The 24,615-nt window shown below is 32.3% G+C and overlaps 1 protein-coding gene across 1 annotated transcript in view; it reads left to right on the top strand.

Moving 5' to 3' along the window:
- Window positions 1-329: 329 nt before the first annotated feature.
- LOC114332310 (serine/threonine-protein phosphatase 4 regulatory subunit 3) overlaps window positions 330-24,615 on the top strand; it is a 104,864-nt gene continuing 80,578 nt past the window's right edge. The window contains exons 1-3 of the mRNA XM_028282092.2: window positions 330-613; window positions 746-2,032; window positions 9,290-9,482. Of these exons, the coding sequence (XP_028137893.1) occupies window positions 800-2,032; window positions 9,290-9,482 (1,426 nt within the window). The 5' untranslated portion in view covers window positions 330-613; window positions 746-799. The remainder of the gene's footprint in view (window positions 614-745; window positions 2,033-9,289; window positions 9,483-24,615) is intronic.

Raw genomic sequence — 24,615 nt, 5'->3', positions numbered from 1 at the left:
TATTAATTATGTTAATAATTATTGTTATATTAATTGATTATAGTCTCAGAATTGTAATTAATTATGTTTTTAAAGTTGACATTGACAGTAATTAATTATTTGATAATGATCATTGTTGATTAGCGTTCGAACAACCGGCCCTAGGACTATTGTAATATAGAGTACTTAAACTCTAATTTCAAATTAACTAACATAGTAAAAATAATTTTCAAACGTAACTTTTTATTATTTTAACGTTCTGTTCAATATAATGAACGTGCGTATTTGAATTTACCGCGACTACCTGCGCAGAATAGTTGCGTTTGCACTTGTGATCCTGTCGGTCCCTCTGTGGTCTTTGAGCGTTGTTGTGAATTCAATATGGCGAAAGTTGGTGTTGTATCCGTTTATAAAAAGAAGTTAAATTGATCTGCGAATAAAATAATTATTTAATTAAACACAGTGTACTTTAAAAATCTCAGCTTCTTTTGCCCTTTCTGGCATACAATAATTTTTATTAGATTGCATTTCATTTTTCACAAAGGAATTGTGTTTGCACTCATAGAAAATTAGTCAAATCTCTTTTCGAAAATTTTAATTTTGCTAGCGTTATTAGCAAATTAGTGATATTCAGGTTGGTATTTTGTTTACTATTCACGACTATTATTTAAAACTTGAATGATTATGTTTGTTGATTCAATCATCTGACATAAATGTTATGTTTTTACTTTGCAATATTATGTCAATTTTGTATTTTTGATTGTAGACGGAATGTGGGAAATTTGCCAGTATATAGCTGAGAAATAAGAAAATTTCAACCATGACGGATACAAGAAGGAGAGTGAAATTATATGCATTAAATGCTGATAGACAGTGGGATGATAGAGGTACAGGACATGTTTCTTCCTCCTATGTTGATCGTTTGAAGGGAATATCTTTGTTAGTGCGTGCAGAAAGTGATAATTCGTTGTTACTAGAATCGAAAATTCAACCAGATACTGCTTACCAGAAGCAACAGGACACATTAATAGTATGGTCTGAAGGAGACAATTTCGATTTAGCGTTAAGTTTTCAAGAGAAGCTTGGTTGTGATGAGATCTGGGAAAAAATATGTCAAGTGCAAGGAAAAGACCCTTCTGTTGAGATTACACAAGACATTGTTGAAGAATCGGAAGATGAGAGGTTCGATGATATGTCCGATTCGGCACCACCAATTGAACTACCCAGCTGTGAACTCAGTCGTTTAGAAGATATCAGTGAATTAATTAGCAACTGCTTAAGCTCTCCAATGAGAAAAGAAAAGTTAGCAACTGCTATTGAAAGTGAAGGGTATATAAGAAAACTTATTAATTTATTTCATATGTGCGAAGATCTAGAAAGTATGGAAGGGTTACATCATCTATACGACATATTCAAAAACATATTTTTATTAAACAAAAATGTTTTATTTGATGTGATGTTTAGTGACGAATTAATCTTTGATGTGGTGGGTTGTTTAGAATATGATCCTTCGTCTCCTACTCCAAAAAGACATAGAGAATATCTTAAGCAACAAGCAACATTCAGAGAAGCAATTCCTATAAAAAACACAGAGCTGCTGTCGAAAATCCATCAAACATTTAGGGTTCAATATATTCAAGATGTTGTGCTGCCCACTCCTTCAGTTTTTGAAGAAAACATGCTTTCGACATTGAGCAGTTTTATATTTTTTAATAAAGTTGAAATAGTGTCCTTAGTACAAGAAGACGAGAAGTTTTTGACAGAACTTTTCTCCATGTTAACAGACATACATACACCCAATACCAAAAGAAGAGATTTGGTTCTCTTTTTGAAGGAGTTCTGTAATTATTCACAAAACTTACAACCTCAGGCTAAAGAAACTTTCTACAAGACTTTGACTTCTCTTGGGATTCTGCCGGCACTTGAAATAACCCTCGCTATAGATGATGTGAAGACCAAGACTGCTTCCATTGATATACTTACTTACATTGTAGAATTTTCACCATCTGTAGTTAGGGAGTATACACTACAACAGGCTAGTAATACTGATGAGGTAAGTTGTTTTATCTTATATTATAACTAGCATAGATTGTTCAAAAGTTGTAATTTATTGTCGTACACTCAATAATGTTCTATAATGTTACAAGTTGGTTATCCTAAAGTAAAAATCATCTTCAAGATAGTAGTAAATGTACATATAATGTATTTCTCCATTAATACAATCTACAGTGGAACCTCGATAAGTCGGCCCCCGATAACCCGGAAGTCCGGCTAACCCGGACCGATTTTCACCAGACAAACATTTCAACAATAAAAATGTATGTATTATGTTAAAACATTTTATCTGTAGCCGCTTCTGGAATGTCTTAAAAATATCGAGTTTCATTGATAAAACTTGGCTTGGACCGTAATATAATATTTGAGAGATAATGGGTATTTGTGTAAGTAATTTGAACTATACGGTAAAAATGACTCATGGCACACGGCGGCAGCGGCGGCAGAGCGACGATCATTATCCATTATCGGGCTATCGCAAACAACAGGCACCTTTTATTCCTTTATTTATTTTCAACTGTCTTTTAAAAAATTATTTTTAGAACAATGGTCTTTTAAACTTTAAACAATGAAAGAGCCACTGTTCTTAAATAAACATTACATCGTTCCGATGGCAGACGAAATTGACACAACCGAAACTGACTGAGTTTTTTTTACCTAGAAATGAACAATACTCTATCTATACTGTCTATGCTATACTCTATACAATATACAACTATAATAGGTAAGTTAGATGTGTACTGTGCATATATATTTCATGTTATTTTAATTATAACGGACTTTATCTATAAGTATACCGTATTTTATTAATTTTTACAATGCTCTCTGGCTAACCCGGATTTTCGATAACCCGGATCGGCCGCGGTCCCGATTAATCCGAGTTATCGAGGTACCACTGTACTTGTGAGTTGTTTTGATTGGTTTATATGTAACCTGTTCACTAATTTTATCATTTAATTATTCTAGATAGCTATATTATATGTGCATTTATATAACTCTCTAGGTCTAGAACAGGGGTCACCAATTAGCGGACTGCGGTCTGCATCGTGAGCTAGTTTTGTGTGGACCGTCAATAAATTCAGCATATACCTAGTGTTTGGCAATTTTGAAAATGTTTGGCCATGAAATTGTGTACCAAGTTTGGCTCAACTTATGTGTGCGAAGCCGTTTAATGAAGAATGAACTTTATTAAAAATCTGTAGATATTTCAGATGAATATCTCAACCCCCTAATGAGACTTGTTGCACTAAACTCACTCGAAACTTCAGACAGGTTGTACATAAAAAAATGTCATTTTTCTCTCTGATAATTTAATTATTTTGTAAAGAATTTTCCCCCTTATTGTTATACTTACTAATCTTTAATTTTGAAATTAAGTAAGCTGTAATATAAAATTGTCATGTGCATTTTTTTATATTAGTATCGTTCGCGGTAACGATTCCGTACTTGTCCAGGACAACTTCGCATGTGCACTTTAAAAAAAAGCGTTCTCTTTTTTAAAGTGCGCATGCAATTTTTAAAGTGCGCATGCGAAGTTGTCCTGGACAAGTACGGAATCGTTACTGTGAACGATACTATTCATTTCCTCTCTACTATATGTTAAGTAGGAGTATTTTCAGATGTGCATTTAATTAAAATAATTTTCAGATTTCATAAGTTTGCAACAAACACCTTGCATTGAAACTAATGTAGAAAAGATAACATGTTAATTAGCATTTTGTACCATGATTATTTATTTTAAATTCCTCAGTTTCCTTTCTACAAAATTGAAGATGTCTAAAAACTTCATTAGCATTCAAAATATAAATTCCTAATTTTTAAAATATTCTATTGTAGTAACAATTTACAATACTGCTGTTTTCAAAATATACTGATAATAACATCAAAACAATACACAATGAATTTATATTTTATTTATTGTACCAGGAAAACTTATGGAAAAGTATACAGTAACCAAAAAACAATCAGATATTATTAATTTTCCTTTCCATATTAGTCATGTGTGAGGCCACTTTCATATGAAAAATGTTTCTGACTCAATTTCCTTGCAGATTCCTGTTCAAAAATGTCCCCTTTAAACAAATCATAAGGGTGCCGGGTGAAACAATTTTTTAAGCAATTTCAAAATTACTTTTTTGCCTCGAAAAATGTATTTTTAGGTTTCTTGGGTAATTATAAACAATAAAGTTCTCTTGTCATATTTCTGAAAAGTTGGTAGTTTTCAAGTTATAAGCGATTTAAAATCTGAAAAATGCGAAAATATGCATTTGCGATGCTTGAAAACTCTGAAGTTTTAATAAAATGACAGATCTTTTTTATTTAAGATGACCCAAAAATGCTAAAAACATTTTCGCGGGAAAAAAGGTGATGTTTTGAATTTGTTAAAAAAAATATTAAACAATTTCTACCCAAAAATTGCGACCGGCACCCTTTTGATTTGTTTATAGGGGATATTTTTTAACAAGAATCCACAAAGAAACCGAATCAGAACAGTCAGACACAGGCAGCATAAATCCGGACCCCGGAAGTGTCATAGGTTTTCGAAACGGACCCTCAGGGAAATTAATTGGTGACCCCTGGTCTAGAATATCTGCATTTCAAATGAGATCTTAATTTAATATTATACTTATTTCTGATTTATATATTTCTATCTACACAATGCTTATACAGTGATGAGTGCTCTGATAACCAGCAAAATAACGCAAAAGATCGAAAACATATCAAGTTGTGAGATAAAAAGAAACAAAACTAGTGGAGGTGGGAAATTTGGCGATAAAGACCTATAAATTTACATTATATTTATTGTTTCCCATCTTTAGACGTATCAGAGGAGTATGTCAACTAAAACTGTAACTGTCACAATAACAGTTGACAAACTCGTCTGATACATCTAAAGATGGGAAACAATAAATAGAATGTAAATTTATATGTTTTTATCGATAAATTTCCCACCTCCACTAGTTTCATTTCTTATTATCTCACAACTTAATGTTTTCCATCTTTTGCATTAGTTTGCTGGTTTTAAAACGCTCATCACTATATTGACCATGTTATTGATCAGAACATTTTATTAATACAGTACAACCTGCCATATCCGGACCTGTCATATCCGGACCTCCCCATATCCGGACGGTGCTGCACCGTCGAAATCTACCGAGAAAGGCAGTCCTGCTGTTGGAGAATGCACTAAAAGAAGAACTAAAAGATGGCGAAATAATGTACTATAGAATCTATAAAAGGTGTCTATCGACGAAAGTTATTGACAGCGTTGATTACTGGAATGTATGAAGGAGAAAACGTTTCAGAGACTATAAAAGAAGTAGTGGTCTTGATTCCGGATTTTTTCATATCCGGATCTGTCTGTCGCCACATTGATCCGGATATGGCAGGTTTTACTGTAATACAAGAAAAAGAGCTTTTAACAAAAATAAATGTTGTTCTGAAGGAAGCTATTTCCTTGTGGCATTTTTATAATTAACTATTTAGATGGGAAGTAAGCCACAATCATTTTATTAACGTTTTGACACCCAAATCAGGTGTAGTTGTCAAAATATAAAATACTACTGACTAGTATTTGTCATTTTACAACGACACCCTATTTGGGTGTCAAAACGTTAATAAAATGATTTTTTTTTCAATTTAATTGTGGCTTATTTCCCATCTAAATAGTTAATTATAACAACAATAAAAACAGGCAAAATCGAATACCTTGGTTACTTCATGGCTGAAGAATTTACTTACGTGGTTCAACACTTCTTACTGGGCCTATCATTTCGGGTGTTACCAATTAACATGGCTATTTCCTCTCTTTCCAAGTACCTTGCCCTGAAGAACAAGTCATATTTCTGTTCATTTCTCATAACATGGCTAAGATATTTTAATTTGGGCTCTTTGATTGTGTTAATAATTCCTTATTCCTTGCTTAGTCTATGTATTGTCCTTTTCATGATCATTTTTCAGCGCGTAACAAATGATAGGAAAAAGGGTAAGTCCGTGATAATACACATTTATGACATTTATTCTAACATGACATTTTAGTTAAATCTGACAGTTGTCACATTTTATTTTTAATTTGAAATAAAAATAAATCAAATGTGTTTCTTGCATTTATAAAATGGTATTTTCTTTGATTTGTATAGTCTTATAAATTATACAGATTATATTTGTAATATTATTATCTAATTTAAAAAAATAATATTTTTTTATTATGGCGCCATCTATCGACAACTAGAATAAATGTTATAAAAATGTCACCGACGAAATGTAATCACTGACGTGCCTTTTTTCTGTCACATACAATTTAATGCGTTAGAAAGAAATCGAAAAACTGTGACGCACTGAAAGATGATCATGAGAAATACTGTAGGACCTCAACATTAGTCACAAGATCATCGTAATTATCTTTGTCTTTTCCCTATGTGGGGTCGGCTTCCCATATTGCATTCTCCATAAGTTTTTATCTTGGGTCATATCAATATTAATTCCCTTTTCCGACATGTCCTGTCTAAGCCTCTTCCTTCAGTTCTTCTTTGGTCTTCCTCTCCTACTCCTTCCAGAAACCTGCACTTTAGTAGTTCCTCATATTGTGTGACTGACATCTCTATATCGAACATGGCCAAACCATCTTAACCTATGTGCCACTATCTCCCACCAACACCACATCACCAGCATACATTAACACGTTCAGTGCTACTATATATTAGTAACATTGCTGCCGGCCTGATACATATTTCTGAAATTTTTGGCTCTCCAGTATTGTTAATATGTGTGTTATTATAAGAGTTAAAAACAAGACAAAATAAGCACACACATTACCACAAGTGCTATCACTCCTTTGATACACACCCTACAAGTGCTGGCATATAACAAGACATTATATTCACTATGGTGACTGACGCACCAGTGCGTCATCCGCCCCTCTACAAGAAATAGTTTGATGCACCGGTGCCTCATCAGCACTGAACGTGTTAAGCACCAAGGAATGTTACCCTGTAGTTTCGCTGTTATCTGATCCAAAACTAATGAGAATAAATAAGGACTAATCACTTGGTGCAATCCTACCTTCACATGAAACTTATCAGTCTCTCCCACACCTGTCCTAACACTAGTTGTTACTCTCTCTTACATATCTCTCACAATATTTAGGTACACACTCACCAGGGGCTCCTTTTTTATTGAGTGCTCACCATAGAATCTCTAGAGGATCTCTATCATATGCTTTCTCAAGATCAATGAATATCATATGAGCAATTGTCTCTTTATTCACTTAATTCAACATTAGTCACACGATCCACTAATGGAATTCTTATTTGTGTTCAACACAACAACCACAAATCTTCAGAGCAGCTGTGTGCAAGTACAGATTGTACCAGTATCCGAAACGGATAGGCACTACAACAAGAAGAAGAAGATCTAGCTAGATAATGACTTTCACATATCAAAAATAGTCAAAATCAAGCTCAGTCATTGTCTCTTGTAGAGATTAAAATACAAGACTTATTGCAGTTAAGGTTAACTTTGCCAGTTATTTTTAATATTAATTTTTTTTGTAAATTCAATTTCTGCATTATATTAATTTCTTAAGTATTCTAATCTACATTATTTGCTATCAGTAATTTTATAATAGTCAACATTTACAGCTGCTGTTATGTTTGCTGTATGATATCGAAAAACGAGACAACCAGGCCGAATTTTGCTGAGAATTTCAATTTTAGGACCCCAAAAAGACACAAAAATTTTGCCACTTTCACCCTGGAACTTCCCCCTAAAACAAAATTCAAAATTAGATTTGTTTCATCAGTAGTGTGACCAACTCCAATTCAGTCGAATCCGGGACAAGGCTGAAATAATACTTGAAATCCGGGACTTTTCAATGAAAATCGGGCCATTTTTTTAATATAGAACCTTAATATCATCATGTTATTGATTATTTAACATTTTTATGACGACAATGATGTTTTTGATCGGATTAAGCCACAATTGGTTGTAATGATAATTACATTTTTGTTAATTGATGGATTCGACCGTTACTTGATGGAAGTTCATTTTATCTAACAATAAATCACTGAAAACTGAAGTTTTCGATACTTCAACAAAATTTATTATAAAGATATGTGACTACAGCTGTTTCGGCAGAGTGTTAGTTACACATTTTTGATACTTTTTGATGTTTCCACTTCCAGTCGGGAAATCGTTCTCAAAAACGGACTTAATCCCATCAAAAATATAATCATTGTTAAACATGCCACAAGAAAACAGCTTCAGAACATTTTTATGTTGATTACTTCTTGCTATCATATTTGTAGAACAATTGAATTTGCTTAAAAATGAGAAGAAAACCTTTAAAAAACATTCGTCTGTTTTTTAATCGTCTTTTCAGAAGACGATAATTAAAATACAGAAACAAAAAAAAGTCCACAGTTTGAGTTTTCGTAAAACTATATTACCACGATATAAAATGCATGTGTTTTGGATGTATGTATTTACACTCTAGAAATTGTCGACCTTTTTTTCGTCCCACCAATTCAATTTGATGTGAATTCTTAGAAGAGTAACCTATTCAAAATTTCAAAATAGAATTTTATCAAAACGTTGAAAATTGGGATGGCATCCCGGAAGTCTTGTCCGGGACGCCGAGACACAACTTCGGAATTCGGGCCATGTCCCGGATTTTTCGGACTAGTTGGTCACACTAATTCATCAGTATAGTTTACATATTCAAATACTCAATAACTCCCACATAATTAACTAGTTTTGATGCGAAATAAGCCACAATTTTACTAAAAAAATTATTTTATTAACGTTTATTAACTATGACATAAAATGTAATATCTGATGCAGACATTACTAACAATAATCCAGAGATGGAAGCCCCAAGGAAATTCAACAAGATGAAGACTCCGTAAGAGGTGGATAGACAACTTGAGGAAAATCTTAAAACCATGAATATTAGGCAGTAGAGAAGGAAAGTAGTCACAACACTGAAAAGTAAAAGGGACTCAAAAGACTATATATTTAGAAGGAAAGTAGCCAACAGGTAGGGCAGAGGGGACGAACATTGTTAGGCAGGCCAAGACTCAGAAAGAGTTGTAGAGCCATTAGAAGAAGAAGAATATCTGACACAGACAATGTTTAATTATTATGTTTATATCTTCATTGTGACAATTCTATATAAATTTTGTATTTTTCGAAAGTGCACAATTAATACCGTATATTTACATGATCTAAAAATAATTCTTATTTATATTTATTTCAGGATCAAATGCTTCTCAATATTATTATTGAACAAATGATATGTGATAATGATCCAGAATTAGGGGGTGCTGTTCAACTAATGGGTGTATTAAGAATTCTTCTGGACCCAGAAAATATGCTAGCTTCAGTCAACAAATCTGAGAAGACAGATTTCCTCAATTTTTTCTACAAACATAGTGTTCACATCCTAATAGGTAAGCAAATTTCTAAAAATGGCAAATCTGTAAAAAATAAATAAATAAAATAAAAAAGTATTTTGAAACATTAGATCGCAAAAGTTGTTAACATTTTACATGTGGATGTATGCGCTAAGACTTATTTTCATCATGAAGTGATAAGACATATTCTTCTTCAGAACCTTAAAAATATTTCAGTAGATGGAGAAAAACAATATTGTCACAATTAAAAAAAATATTTCAAAATCAAACAGTACCATTTGAACTTCTGATAAGAAAGTGCACTTAGTTTCCGGTGAAAAACGTATTAAAAAAGTATTAGTTCAAAATGCGACCTTATAACCCCAATGTTGTTTTGGAAAAAGTGTCATAAATAAAATTTTTTGGAGGGAAAACTATTATGTCAAATCAAAATGTCATTTTTTAGTTGTTATTTTCTTTTAACAAACATTTTTTTCTGTTACTCTTGCCCAGATGTAAAGGTAAAATATTGTTACAAATATTAAATGTATCTAAAATAAAAAAATATATTAGGAACTAATCAAAGCAAATATTTTGTTTTTGATCTCCTGTAAAATTTTAGTATACTGAATTCGCTCTATCGAGATTCACTTTGACACTGACGTTAGTAATTTCTTTTTTGGGAAATTCAGTTGTCAGAAGTGACTGGAAATTACTACATAACCAACGCACCTGCTCATAGCCAATATTATTAATAGTAAACAGACATAAAAATAACATAAATCTTACGCTAATCAATAATTATTTATTTACACCATTATAATAATGTATTGATAACAAATGAGAAAATTATTTATTGTACAAAATTAAAATATTTTGTAGAAATAAACTTCACAAAATTTTATGAGATTAGTAGACACTCCCACTATTTCTAATAATTCTTCTTTTTTTAATGAAATATTAAGTTGATTTTAGCAGTTAATAGTGTGAGGTAGGAATTTTTGTGTTGTATGTTTCCTATTCCGAATGTGTCAAATTGAATCTCGGTAGAGCAAATTCAGTATATCTTGAGTTTTTATGGTTTAGAACAGAATGTGCGACATGTGAGTTACACAGTTGTGAATCACAACAATTTTTGTGATTTGTCATAAACCATATCAACCAATAAATGGAGCATAAGCCTTTGGCAATCATTTATTATTATGTACCATATAACATTTTGTGAATTGTCATAAAATCATATCAACCAATAAATGGAGCATAAGCCTTTGGCAATCCATTTATTATTAATTACCATATAACTATAAAGTTACATGCTAGTAATATTGCTAAAACACATTTTTATTTCAAATTTTTGTTGGCATTATTATAATGGAAATAGTCTACCTTTTACCATGCAAAGAAATTTGTCACTGTCTAACGACTATTTTATTGAATTGTGTTAGCAAGAATATACTTTGTTTCAATACAATCAAGAAAAATGAACATACAGTATACTCCCTCTATAACAAACACGGGTATTACAAGGTTTTGCTTATAATGAGGTACATTAGCTATCCCATGAAATTCCTATTGAACTGTAACACCTTTTAGTGTTGGAAAATTCTCGAGAATGAAAAATCAGAGAATATTCTCAAGAATATTCTCGATATCGAGAATTTTCTGAGAATAAATCCTACGACGCACTTAGGGATATTGTTGAAGATGAAATAGGGTATTAAAAATCATGAAATCATATACAAAATTATGAGACTAAACAACAGTGTTCTTTATATTATAAACAAAATACAATAACAACAGAGAACACAAAATTTATTTGATAAAAAAATGCAAGTTTCTTCTTAACAACAAATAATGCAAGTAATGGATGTGGCGATTTAATCAGAAAAACATGAGGTCTCAGGTTCAGAATCTGTTTCTATCATTAGCTCATCCTGGTCATCTACATTCTGCATTTCAATGTACTGATGAGAAGTTGTGGGATTTTATTTTCACTAGTCGTCAGGTCAGTCATGGATTGGTCTACGTCTAAAGGGGCATTTAGACGGGCTAGTTTTTGTAGCAATATGTTGCAGAAAATATATATTTGGTATGTTTCTGGCAACATTACAGCCATCTAATGAAAATATCGCCGTTTCGCTGAGCCAAGTGGCCGAAATTTTACTGGCATTTGAACACTATTGCAGTGTCTGATGCGTTGCCGATAAAGTCGAACTGCTGTGGAAAATTTTGCATGTTGCTCTGTATTTCCTCTTTATTTCCTGTACTCTGTTGAAATTTAATTTGGTTTTGTCAAAACATACAAAGATAAGATGAATACGTGTCAAATGAAATCACAATAAGGTTTATTAATGCAGTACATTTATGTCCAGAGTTGTGGAACTTGGCATACTTCTGGAACTATGAGACAAATGGAAGAGTAGTGCACCCTGAATAAATACATTAAACTAAAACTGTTAGTATATATAAATAAAAATTGCTAATCTTGTTTATATTGGTATTGCATTTCTCATGTTTGATATTTCTTCTCTATTCTTGGCCCTATCATTATTTATTAATAGTTCGAAATCACTTTTTGACATTTTTGTAAAATTCTTAAACAAATAATTGTCTAGCATTATTTCCATAGTTAAATTACTCATTGTTTCGCGTTTACTTAGAAAAGCCGTATCCACATTTTCCGTTTTTCATTTTTCTTTTTATGTATCGTCTTAGCACGATTAAGGATGCAGCAACTCTCGAGAATATTCTCGAGAACGAGAATATTCTGGCTGAGAATATTCTCGAGAATATTCCCGTTCTCGAGAATATTCTCTTGAGAATATTCTCTTCTTACATCACTAACACCTTTATAACGAGGTATATTTGGTTACAATAAGGGAAAATGAGACTGAAGAACATGTTTCTTTACCTGTTTTTGGTGCGGTGATGGCTATAAATAAATACCCCCAGCTGCCTGTATGGCCAGTGATGGCCCCAGGCCAGTGATGTAATAAACTCCACCACCTGTCAACTTCGTCCTGTTTATCCACCAACTCTTTTTCAAAAGCACCATTCAAACAATATTTAGCATCTTATATTGCTCAGAGTGGCTTTACTATAGAAAGGTAATGTTTTAGAAAACATATAGTCATAAAGTCCTCGACACTGTAAGGTACAAGAGGCTTAAGTAAATGAACATATTCATATGTATGTACAATATTATTGTTGTCTGATATAACGAGGTAATTAGTCTGTCATTTCAGTTCTCGTCATAGAGGGAGTCTACTATAATTGCCAATGCATTGATGACATATTCATCTGCAGTCTCATTTGTTCTCTAATAATGGACATAAAGAAAATTCAAGTTTAACAAAAATTAGATAATCAAGTATTTTGGATTGTATATAGATTAACAACTTACTTGGGGGCAGCACATATTATAGATAAGTCATAAAACAGCTCCAGCAGTAGTTGTACTAGAAAGAATTGCTAAATTTATAAGTCTCTTTAATCGTAACAAATCTTGCAAAGTCACATTTCGACACCGCCATATTAATTTCAACGTGTTTTGAGTCGCACTGTCAATTAGGGCTCAGATTTGAATCATTTAAATTCCTTATTCTCGCTGGCACTGGGTTTCGAACCCCAGCCTACCTGCATGGAAGTCAGACATCCTACCTCCTGAGCTATTCCGTACTTTATCATATTTTGTAACTAAAAATATCTTATTTAAACTTTTTAAAACCGTATGTTGTGAAATTAATAAACTGAAAATTAGCATCTCTTTGTAAAGATAATGAAGTCGAATTTACTAAGCAACAAAACATTTACTCAATACATATACACTACACATTACTCTATAATCTGATTGAGAAATCAACTGTACCAGGCCAATGGTCTTAGTTGTCCAGGCATTTAAGTTAAATAATAAAAAAAAAGAATGTGTGTGTACTTTGTACGCACGTAAGAAGTTACACTTCTATTATATAATTTCAATGAAATAATTATACTTAACAGTTACAATACAAAAAATTAACAATAATTACCAAAAATTAACCAAAACAACAATGCCAAAAATTAAAAAAAAAATATGAATCGTCCGGGATTTGAACCCGTTATCTCGTGATCTCTGGTCCAATGCTCTACCAACCAGGCTAACAAGGCACGTGTTATTGATGTTTCGGATATACATAATTACACATAACGGTGACAAGTGAAATATAAAAATAGATATTTTATTATTTTACGCCCAAGGAAGACAAATTCAAAGACACAAAAATTATAATAAATAATACATTTACTAAAAAACACTAATATATTATTTTAATGGCTTATTTGGGCTGATACATAATTTGAAAGATTAGATTAATTATTTATGTGGGAAATAAGCCACAATTAAAATGAAAAAAATAATTTTATTAACGTTTCGACGCCCAAATCGGGTGCCGTTGTCAAAATACAAAATATTACTAAAATAAACAAAAGTGTTGTTGCTAAGCAAAAAAACTCTTCTAATAATTTATTTAATCTCACTCATTTATATTGGCAATTCAGACATATATTATACATTTTAAAGTAGAAGACTTTAAAATGATATTGCCAATATTTATGGTTTTTTGTGATTTAGGGTTTTTCCTGGTTTTCCCTTGTGATTTACTATGAAGTCTCTAACTCGAGAATTTTACTGTCGTTGCATTTGGTTGTCTTTTTAAAGACATATCACATGCTATAATTTTTTATGACGGATATTCTTGAGTTGGGGTTAATTTCATGTAATCGAATGAAACTATCTTTCAGTAAGTCGTCCCAGGAACGCAACTCATAAATATTGGCAATATCATTGGCAAATATTGGCAATATCAATAAAGTCTTCTACTTTAAAATGTATAATATATGTCTGAATTGCCAATATAAATGAGTGAGATTAAATAAATTATTAGAAGAGTTTTTTTGCTTAGCAACAACACTTTTGTTTATTTTAGTAATATTTTGTATTTTGACAACGGCACCCGATTTGGGCGTCGAAACGTTAATAAAATAATTTTTTTCATTTTAATTGTGGCTTATTTCCCATATAAATAATTAATCATAAAAAATGCCACAAGGAAATAGCTTCAGAACAACATTGAAAGATTAGCACCTAAACGTCATACTGTCTGTGTGCGCATGCGCGCAGATTTATGAAAACTTTTACTCTCAATCGCGCCTAAAGAAGTATAACTTCAAAAAAACTGGAAAGTAAAAAAATGACAAATATGAAAAAATATTAACGCCCATATGTGACCAGTGTGTGATTTTTGTCTTCTAATCCAAAAACTGCACTTAAATAAACAAAAATATACTTTTTTAATTGTCAATGATGAATTGCTGATTGAAACTGTTCTGATACTTATTAGTGGATTTTTGTGGAATATCTATATAATAAATCTGTGGTGCTAAGGCAAAACCTGATATGTCAAAAAACGCGATTTTGCAGCAGATGAGTTTAAAAGTTAGCGGTGTTGTTGTAATAGCGGACATATCGGAAACTAATTTTATTTTTACGGGTTATATGGATGCGTTTAGCCATGGTGGGTTTTTTCATCAGATTCTTCATTGCTCAATGTACATATTGGTATTAAAAACGAAAAATCGATAATTTTTGACATATCGGGTTTTGCCTTAGTACCACAGAAATGCAGTAATTTTTTTATTAGAATGAATAAAATAACTTTTAATTAGATTTTGGAAAACCTACAAGTTTCTGTTGTATTAATATAGTAAATCGTTAAGGTATCATAATTAAAATAGCATTATGTCTGAATGGTTGATAATCACCATAAATTACGTCATTATTTGTCAAATGATTTATCAGATTTCCATTATTATTCCATAATAAAGTCTTGAAAACTTATTTATCCTGATTGTCATAGTTGCTTAATCTTTTGAATATCAATTAAATGTTTGTGGATTACGTTTTTTGCATTTGTTTTTATTTCTAGAGTAAATGAACTCTAGGTGTAAGCTTTTCAATTTGATCATCTTGTTAGAAAACTGAACTTTCCCACTCTCTCACTCACATATATTATCACTCTCCCTGATTGGTTTTGTTTCTCCCTAGAAAGATAATCATATTGTGATGTACATAAAAAATAATCATGCGTAAAATTGACGCATGTCAATATTTCAAGGTCTATACATTAATAATTAGAATAATCTGTACGTTATTATAAATATAGTTACACACATATACAAATAATAAATAATACAAATAATTTATTTATATTATATTTATTTATTAAAAAAAATCAAAAACTAAACTGCTATTATAAATTTACATTTATATTATTATAATATAAAATATAATATAAATTATAATAATACAAATATTAATTTAGGAACATTATTTTTTACTATAATAATGACATTTTGTGTTATAAAATAAATAATAAGCATGTATTATATTATAATAGATAATAGGAACATAAAGTTACATAATAAGAGCGCCTGCCTTTGGATCGAAAAAATCCGAAAGGTTGTGGGTTCGAATCTCACCAGGGTCAGAAATTTTTCATTTTTTATAAATTAATAAATGAGTATAGTTTCTGTCCTTTGGGATCGGTACTCACTGGAGGGACCGCAGACGTTCGGATACAATTAGCGTCTCTTTGCAAAGACAATGACGTCGACTTTGCAAAGTAACAAGACACTTACTCAACACACACACTACACATTACACCCCTGACTTAGTGATAAGGTATACAATCACGTGGCTAAAGGTTCTAGTTCTAAACCAAGGCCAAAATCAGAGAAAAAAAAAGTTACATAAAAATAATATAATTATTATATAAATCAAAATCTTAGGTCATGTAAAAGGTAATCATGCATAGTTTTGTCGTTATACCGGGTGTCCACTTATATTTTCCCCCATTTTAACTGCCTATAACTTCTAAACGGCTCAAGATAGAAATATGCGGTTTTCGCTGAAATGTTTTATTTTAGTAAAAGTTTTGTCTGAATGGACTGAATTTTTTATATCGCTTTCAAATACGAAAAGAAAAATGGCGGATTTTTGAAAAAAACGTTGTTGACTTTTTTTTAATGGAACACCCAGTATATTTTTTTGTAAATTGAAAGAAAGGTCATTCACCTATCCAGCGATATAAAGTTTTTCAAAATCACTGAGTAATTAATTTTTAAAATGAGAGGTGCAACATGGATATCACATACCTAAATAACATAATTAAGCAAATTGATATTATGTTATGTGATTTCCACATTGCATCTCTCATTTTAAAAATTAATTGCTCAGTCATTTGACCACCGATTTTAAAAAAATCGTTGGATAGGGAAATGACCGTTTTTTTAAGTTTTTAGGAAAATGACCATTTTTTATGTCGCTTTTAAATAAAAAATGGCGGATTTTTGTAAAACAAGGTTGACTTTTTTTATTGAAACACCCAGTATATTTTTTTGTAGCTTGAAAAAACGGTCATTTACCTATCCAGCGATATTAAATTTTTTTAAATCGGTTGTCAAATGACTTAGCAAATAATTTTTAAAATGAAAGATGCAATGTGGAAATCACATAACATAATATCATTTTGCTTATTAGTTATGTTATTTAGGTATGTGATATCAACGTTGCACCGCTCATTTTAAAAATTAATTACTCAATGATTTGACAACCGATTTTGAAAAACTTTATATCGCTGGATAGGTGAATGACCTTTCCTTCAATTTACAAAAAAATATACTGGGTGTTCCATTAAAAAAAGTCAACAACGTTTTTTTCAAAAATCCGCCATTTTTCTTTTCGTATTTGAAAGCGATATAAAAAATTCAATCCATTCAGACAAAACTTTTACTAAAATAAAACATTTCATCGAAAATCGCATATTTCTATCTTAAGCCGTTTAGAAGTTATAGGCAGTTAAAATGGGGGAAAATATAAGTGGACAGATATAAGAAGATATAAGTATTTCAAAATGGGTGACACTTACCTTAGCAACAGCTACGTTTCCTGAAAGCTCCTAGGGACGACTTAGATGTCCTAACCTAAAATGCTAAATGCTCAGCGACAGATTTGCACTATTTAGAAGGAGAGAGCAATGCTTTGAAAATGCATGCGTCAATTTTATGCAGACTATCTTTCTAGGGTTAATTACACCCACCCCTATGTTTTCATCATGAGTCATGCCAATTTTATTTTTCTTAATATTCATCAATCCTATGGCACTATAACCCAATTCGAGTTCTGACCTCCATTCATTACGGTCTGGAGTCATTCTCCTCCCATCTTCCCATCACTTTCTTTGTCTGCTTAGTCTCTTCTTGCATTCAACAGTTTTTTTGAAAGCCTGTTTTCTTCCTGAGACATATTCCTCTTAATGTCTCCCAATTGACCAAAAAGATGTGGTGTGTGGTCAATTTTCACTTTCTTTGTATTTAATTTTCTTCCGTAAAAGAGAGAGAAGAATTGCACTGGCAGTCTAAAAAAAAAATAGAATTGAGGATGTTAAAACCAAAATGGTGTCATATTTTTGAAATGATGTGAGTCCTGCTATATATAATATTGATATATAGACCTCTTAAAAGGAAAAGTGGTGTAAGTTTTTACTCTATTATTTACTGTGTTACTATAAGTACTTACACCTCATTTCCTCTAATGAGAAAAGGTCTACAGTAAGAGTCACCGTACTAGACACATGGGTATGTACCTAATTGCTATGCTTATGGGCTAATCTGGTCCGTTCTCAGATGTGACTTTCATCCCTGTCATGTTTTTTTCCCTGGAAGCCGTCTGTTATGAACCGGTTGTACTGCAGCCACTTGGCTTATTGTACATCTTCCATTGTTTATGAAACCCATTCCAGAATTCTGGAACCCTGTACCAGCTTGTACAGGTCTAGTGGGTGGGTGCCATATAAATTTGGAGTCATTTCGATGTCTCCGAAAAGTGTTTGCCGCCTCTGATCCAATGCCTCACAGTCATGCAATATATGGTTGACTGTTTCAGGTTCTCTGTTACAGAGTCTGCAGCTCAAGTCTCCATGAAACAGCCCCATTGTATGTAGGTGACCTTTAACTGGCGCATGTCCAGTAAGGAAACCTGTTATGACTCTGAGCTGATTCCTGCTTGTTTTCAGCAGTAACTCAGCTCTACTAGCACATGTCCGTCCGATATACATCTTGCCATGTGTTTGACCGGGTACACTCTCCCAGTATGAGTTGTGTTGGCTTCGGATCCAGGCTTTTTTTCGTTCGCGGACGGTGCTTTTTGGCACTCCCACGGCCGGCTCTGGACCCAGGTATTTTGTAGCTGATGCTCTCTTGGCAAGTGCATCAGCTCTTTCATTGCCGTATATGCCCCGATGACCTGGAACCCATACCAGTATAACACTGTTATGTTGTGCCAGTCTATCAAGTTCTTGTCGACATTCCCACACCAGCCTAGAGTTCAACTTAGGGCTTATAAGAGCCCCAATGGCTGCTTGGCTGTCATGTTACTGTCAAGAAACTATTCAAAATAACTGTTTTTCGATACAAAAAATACATTAGTTAATAGTAATATTACTCTGTTTTAAAATAATTTTATTCAAACATCAAGAATAGTACAATACTTTCTATAAACGTCAAAATTAGATCATAATACAGCTGATCTATTATTTGTCAACTTTCTATGTTAATATTAAATTTCTATACATTTTCTAACGTCACTTGACATAAAAATAAACATTGCAACAAGTGAAGGGTCCAGGACTGTAATAGCTCAATGTTCCTATGTGTCTAGTACGGTGGTGGTTACTGTATATATTAACTTTATAAAGCAAGACTTACATCATTTCAAAAATATGCCTTACACCATTTTGGCTTAACACCCTCAATTATTAATTTGCTAATGAATAAGCAAAGATACTTATAGCAAGGAAGAGGAAAAAATCTAAATCTTCACTAGTACATTAACGGGATAGGCGCAAAATTTCGGCTCCGATGCTTTTTAAATGCATCCATTTTTTTTTCGGATCCTGAGAAATCTACATAATAAGTATTTTTGAAAAATTTAAACGCAGAATGAAAGATTACGTTATTACCGAGGACCGAAAGTCCCTGAAAACTTCTATGTTTATTTTAATAAGTTAACAGGGATGAAAAAAAAAAGAAAAAATTTGGTGTGGTTGTTAATTTCAAAATATCTCATTCATAAAAAACTTTCTGTATTTTAAGGGACTTTAAGCCCTCGGCAATAATGTAATCTTTCATTCTGCATTTTAATTTTTCAAAAATATTTATTAGTTTTCTCAGGATTCGAAAAAAATGAATGCATTTAAAAACCATTGGAGCCGAAATTTTGCGCCTACGCCCTTAATGGTTAATTTAATCATTTTGACCACACTCACTCTGTACCTTGCAGGTGTTTTCGTCTGCTTGCAGCCTGTAGAAAATTGGTGGTTATTGTAAGGGTTCTTTGAGTGACTTCCTAGCTTTGTTGCAAATTTTTTTGCTTTGCGTCCTATCTTTGTTGTGAAAATATGCTGTTAATGACTTTTTCATATTAAACAAGATTATAGTAGTTGATCTGCTAGTACGTCTTTGTATCTCAGCTAGAAAATTTGAAGTAACATTCAATTGATTTTTGTTACACACAATATTACCCTGATTGTAGACTTCCGTTTTTAAAATTTTTTCTTCCAGTTTATGTTCACTTCAGAGATAACTGATTGTAAGTTTGATTTGGTTTTTCTTAATTATTTATTGACCCCACTTATTTGCTTTCTGACAATCCATACAGAAAAATATTAATCTTCTGCTTTTCAGTATAACTATCTCTGAACTTCACATGTAGTTAAGCCCAAACATTTATCAGTAGAATGAAATGTCAGCATACAGAATCACATGATACACGTTTATCTTCGTTACTTACTTCCAGTGGAAGATCAAGTGAATAGAGCAAATAGAGTCGCAGGTGGCTTGAATCAAACAATATGGAGAAATAGAAATATCGGAAACAAATGAACGGCAGAATTTTTAAAATAGTCATCAGACCAATAATGACATTGCGGTAGGAACACGACCTGACACAGAGAGGACGAAAATAATGCTAGAAACAGCGGAGATGAAAACCCTTCGAAAAATCGATGGTAAGACTATGGGACAGAGCTAGAAGTACAGATATACGACAGAGATGCAAGGTGGAGAACATTAAGAACTGGGTAAGAAACAGAAGAGTGGAATGGAACGACCACATAAGCCGAATGACAACAAATATAGTAGTAAACACGGAGAGAGGAATTGCCAATAGGAAGACGATCAGCTGGAAGACCACGAACACAATGGAACGACAACTTACTGGAAGCACATTGAAGACACAGACAGTCATGTCTATCCAAGAAGAAGAAGACATGTTCACAAAATAGGTAGAACAAATGGACATTTTTAACCTCAAACTCTAGTTTTATAAATTACAAATACTTAAAAATGATTTAATACCATAAATATACCAAAAATTAGAATTTACTGCCCTTAAATTACTTGATGTTCACAAATATTAAATCCTTGTTAAATATCTTTTAGGCTATGTCAGCACTAACAGGTGGCTTGCTTATCGCCTAGAGTCTAGCGAGTAGCGAAGTGAGACCAACGTTAGGGAATATTCGCAACTGACCAAACGATGGCGCCTTTACTAGTCAAGCCAAGCATGCAGTGAGGAGGGCTACAAATATTCTATAACTTTCGTTTCATTTCGCTACTCACTAGGTTACTTGCTAGACTCTAGGCGCTAAGCAAGCCACCTGGACCTTTATTTTTGACCCTTTGCTTCGTTATCGGACGTATTCTGAGGGCTGAGGGCTCTTATCTGAATCTAAATGTCACTATTATTATTATTATATTTAATACTAGCTGACCCGGTTAACTTCATTGCACCTTAGATAATGTGTCATAATTTTAATTCTAGATCAATTGGTCGAACGCAATTGCTAGAGATCAATAACTCAAAATGAATTGCTCGATATAAAAATTGATCGAAATACAAATTGCTCGAATAAAAAAGAAATATAAATGTCCAAATATTTATTCACAATAATGCAAAATTTGTAGGTATATAAGAGAGGTACATTTAATAGGACAAATTATGTGATATTCCACGTATATAATCACAGATATTAATTTGTGGTTCATAATATGTAATTGTTTATTAAATGCAATAACCTATCAACACTATCTCTATATCTTCTATGACCATTTTCAGATGGCTCAGAGCCATCTTTCAGTGCATCACAGTTTTTCGATTTCTTTCTAGCGCATTAAGTTGGAAATGACAGAAAAAATGGTAAGTCAGTGATCACAGTTTGTTATAACATTTATTCTAATTGTTGATAGATGGCGCTATAATCGAACAAAAAATGATTTACGAATTATATATACGACTATAATCTGTACAATTTATAAGACAATACAAATCAAAGAAAATACCATTTTATAAATGTACAATTGATTTGTTTTTATACCAAATTGCAAATTAAAGGGTTAAACTGCAATACCCTTTTCTATTTGGCCGATTACGATTCTGACAACTGTCACAATTAACTTAAATGTCAGATTATAATAAATGTTATAAATGTGTATTACCACGGACTTACCTTTTTTGCGGTCACTTGTGACATACTGAAAAATGCCTCTGAGAAGGACCACACTGTTCAATTTTTAATTCATTTAAACTTTGTTCTTGTTCTAGAGCGGAAATAAATTTCTGCCGTTATTTTTCTTATATTTCCAAAGCTCAAACATATTTAAGATTTATAATAAAGATGTTTTCAGCATAAATTAATATACGATTATATACGTGGAATATCATATACTTTGTTCTATTATACTATATTTCTTATGTCTATATTTAGTACTATTGTGAATAAATATTTAAGATATACAATTTTCTTTTTTATTCGAGCAATTGGGGAATTTTTGGGGAAAAAATTATTATTGTAGCAGAGATACACGCTTTCGCCAAAATTTTGATTATTATACCAAAGATGCGCCTCCATCAAAAGCATCTGCCAAAATTTTGATTATTATCCCAGACACATGGTCCTTCGCAAAATTTATAAATATTTTTTGTACATTAAAAATAGTAATCGAAAAATTATAAACTTCATAATTTCACGGATGTTAGTACAATTTTCGCTCGTTCTTCTCGTGTGCTTAATGTCGTCTCTCGTGCTCTCGTGTTGTCCTATGGGCTCGTTTTGTTATCTCGGAAACTAATTTAGCTAGAGAGACGATTTATATACCGTTGGAACTGCCAAATTTTATAAAAATCGGTCAAGTAGTTTCGGAGGAGTATGGCAACAAACACTGAGAAAGAGAATTATATATATTGATGTGATCTTGATTATTGATATGAGATAATATTCTTATATGTCACTTAATTTAATCAATGTATTAATACTAATCCAATTAATTAACCAGATCACATATCAATATGTTTTCAATCTCAGGGCGAATTATAAATTAATTACTTACTTTCGTGGATTCTAAATATTTCTTAATGGTTCCTAATCGGGATAGAAAAGAAAAGAGTAAAAAAAATACACATATGGGTTACAATTATAATCAAAATATTTTTTATTTTATTTAAAAGGCAATCAATGCTTAATATTTGCTATTTCTTATTATTCTTAAAACATAACATTTACAAATGGGAATCTTATTTCCTTTTGGTTTTCAATTGAAAGTTTTTATTAACATTTAACTATTAGGAGTTATTAGGAACAACTCTATTTAAGTTTGATGAAGCTTTTCTGATATTATTGATTATGTTATTCAATTTTTTATGTGGAATTTAATGCGAAAAACCCATACATTCATGTCCAAACAAATGAGACTGACCTTTTCCTGGTGAACTGAAAATGTCCTCACACAAGACCCGTTTCCTGCTATCCTTGGCTGCGATCAAACCTCGTCCTGGCTTCCAGTAGTGTTCTCCTTTGAAAAACTAGCTCGAATAGCTCTCGTTCCTGCTTTTGTCGTGATGCTGTGTTCTACCTTTTTCGAAACTGCTATCAGCTACCGGGACACTCTTGGCTCAAGGAGGTTCTTTTACTCTCGACCTGGCCTACTTCTCGTTCCACGATAGATACTCCACACTCACGGAACTATACCGGCTTTCTCACTCTCCGTACACTACCGTCTACTACTCGACTTCACTTATCGACAGCTCAAAACATTCTGATCTCTATTTGTCATTCATTCCCCTACTTTCTAAATATCCCTTCCAGATTCACAAATCAAACTTCCACCACCAACTCTCATTCGCAGTATTCCTCAAAACCAATTTTTAAACTTTCTAAATATGCTTAATGGATTTCAAAGAAAATAGTTAATTCCCATTCTAAAATTACTTTCTGCCATATACAAATTTTAATGACCTATTCTCTATTTCCACTTAGTCTTATTTAGCATCGGCTAATGATCGATCCTTCCGCGAACAACGATAATGACCTATTATCGATTTCACTTGAGTCTTATTTAATCACTTCTTAAAATTAAATATAACAATTTGTTGTATACAGGTTGTTCTAAATTTATATGCCCGTGGTTGAGAAAATTGAAAATATTTTATATTAAATTGAATTCTGTTTATAATTATCACAATTTAATTTTCATATCAAATAGAAATATAACAAATCCCCGCCTTGTATTCGATAAAATTTATCTGCATTTTTAAATAAATTTTCTCGAGGCAAAACCAACTCCCTGTATATTTCCTTACTTTAATCTACGTCTTATACCCCTTCTTCTTGTATTACTCTAATTAGTCCCACCTGTAGAGTAATTGTTTCCTTATTTTCAGTGTCCTCATCCTGTGTTAGAGTGTCGGCTATTATGTTGTCTTTCCCTTTTTCCCATATCAATCTTCTGTCTTTTTCCTCAGATTTTTCACATACTTTTACCGTGTATTCTGCATCCTCGTTTTCATATGCCTCCTCTTCAAATGCCACTGTTTCGATCATATCTTTTTCGCTTTCATTTGTTAGCTTTATTTCTTCTTCTCCTGAGCTCATCTCTTCTTTTGAGGAATCCCAGTTTTCTTTTGCTTTTGATACTCTCAATTTTTCTTCTTCTGGGCTCAACTCTTCTTTTGAGGAGCCACAGGTTTCATTTTCTTTTGTCTTTTTCTGACTTTTTCTCCCTTTTCTTCTTTGTCCTTGCTTCGTTGCCAAATTCATTT

Source organism: Diabrotica virgifera, chromosome 6, assembly GCF_917563875.1.
Source record: "Diabrotica virgifera virgifera chromosome 6, PGI_DIABVI_V3a".
Taxonomy (NCBI): Eukaryota; Metazoa; Arthropoda; class Insecta; order Coleoptera; family Chrysomelidae; genus Diabrotica; species Diabrotica virgifera.
This window is presented reverse-complemented; position numbering and strand designations above follow the sequence as displayed.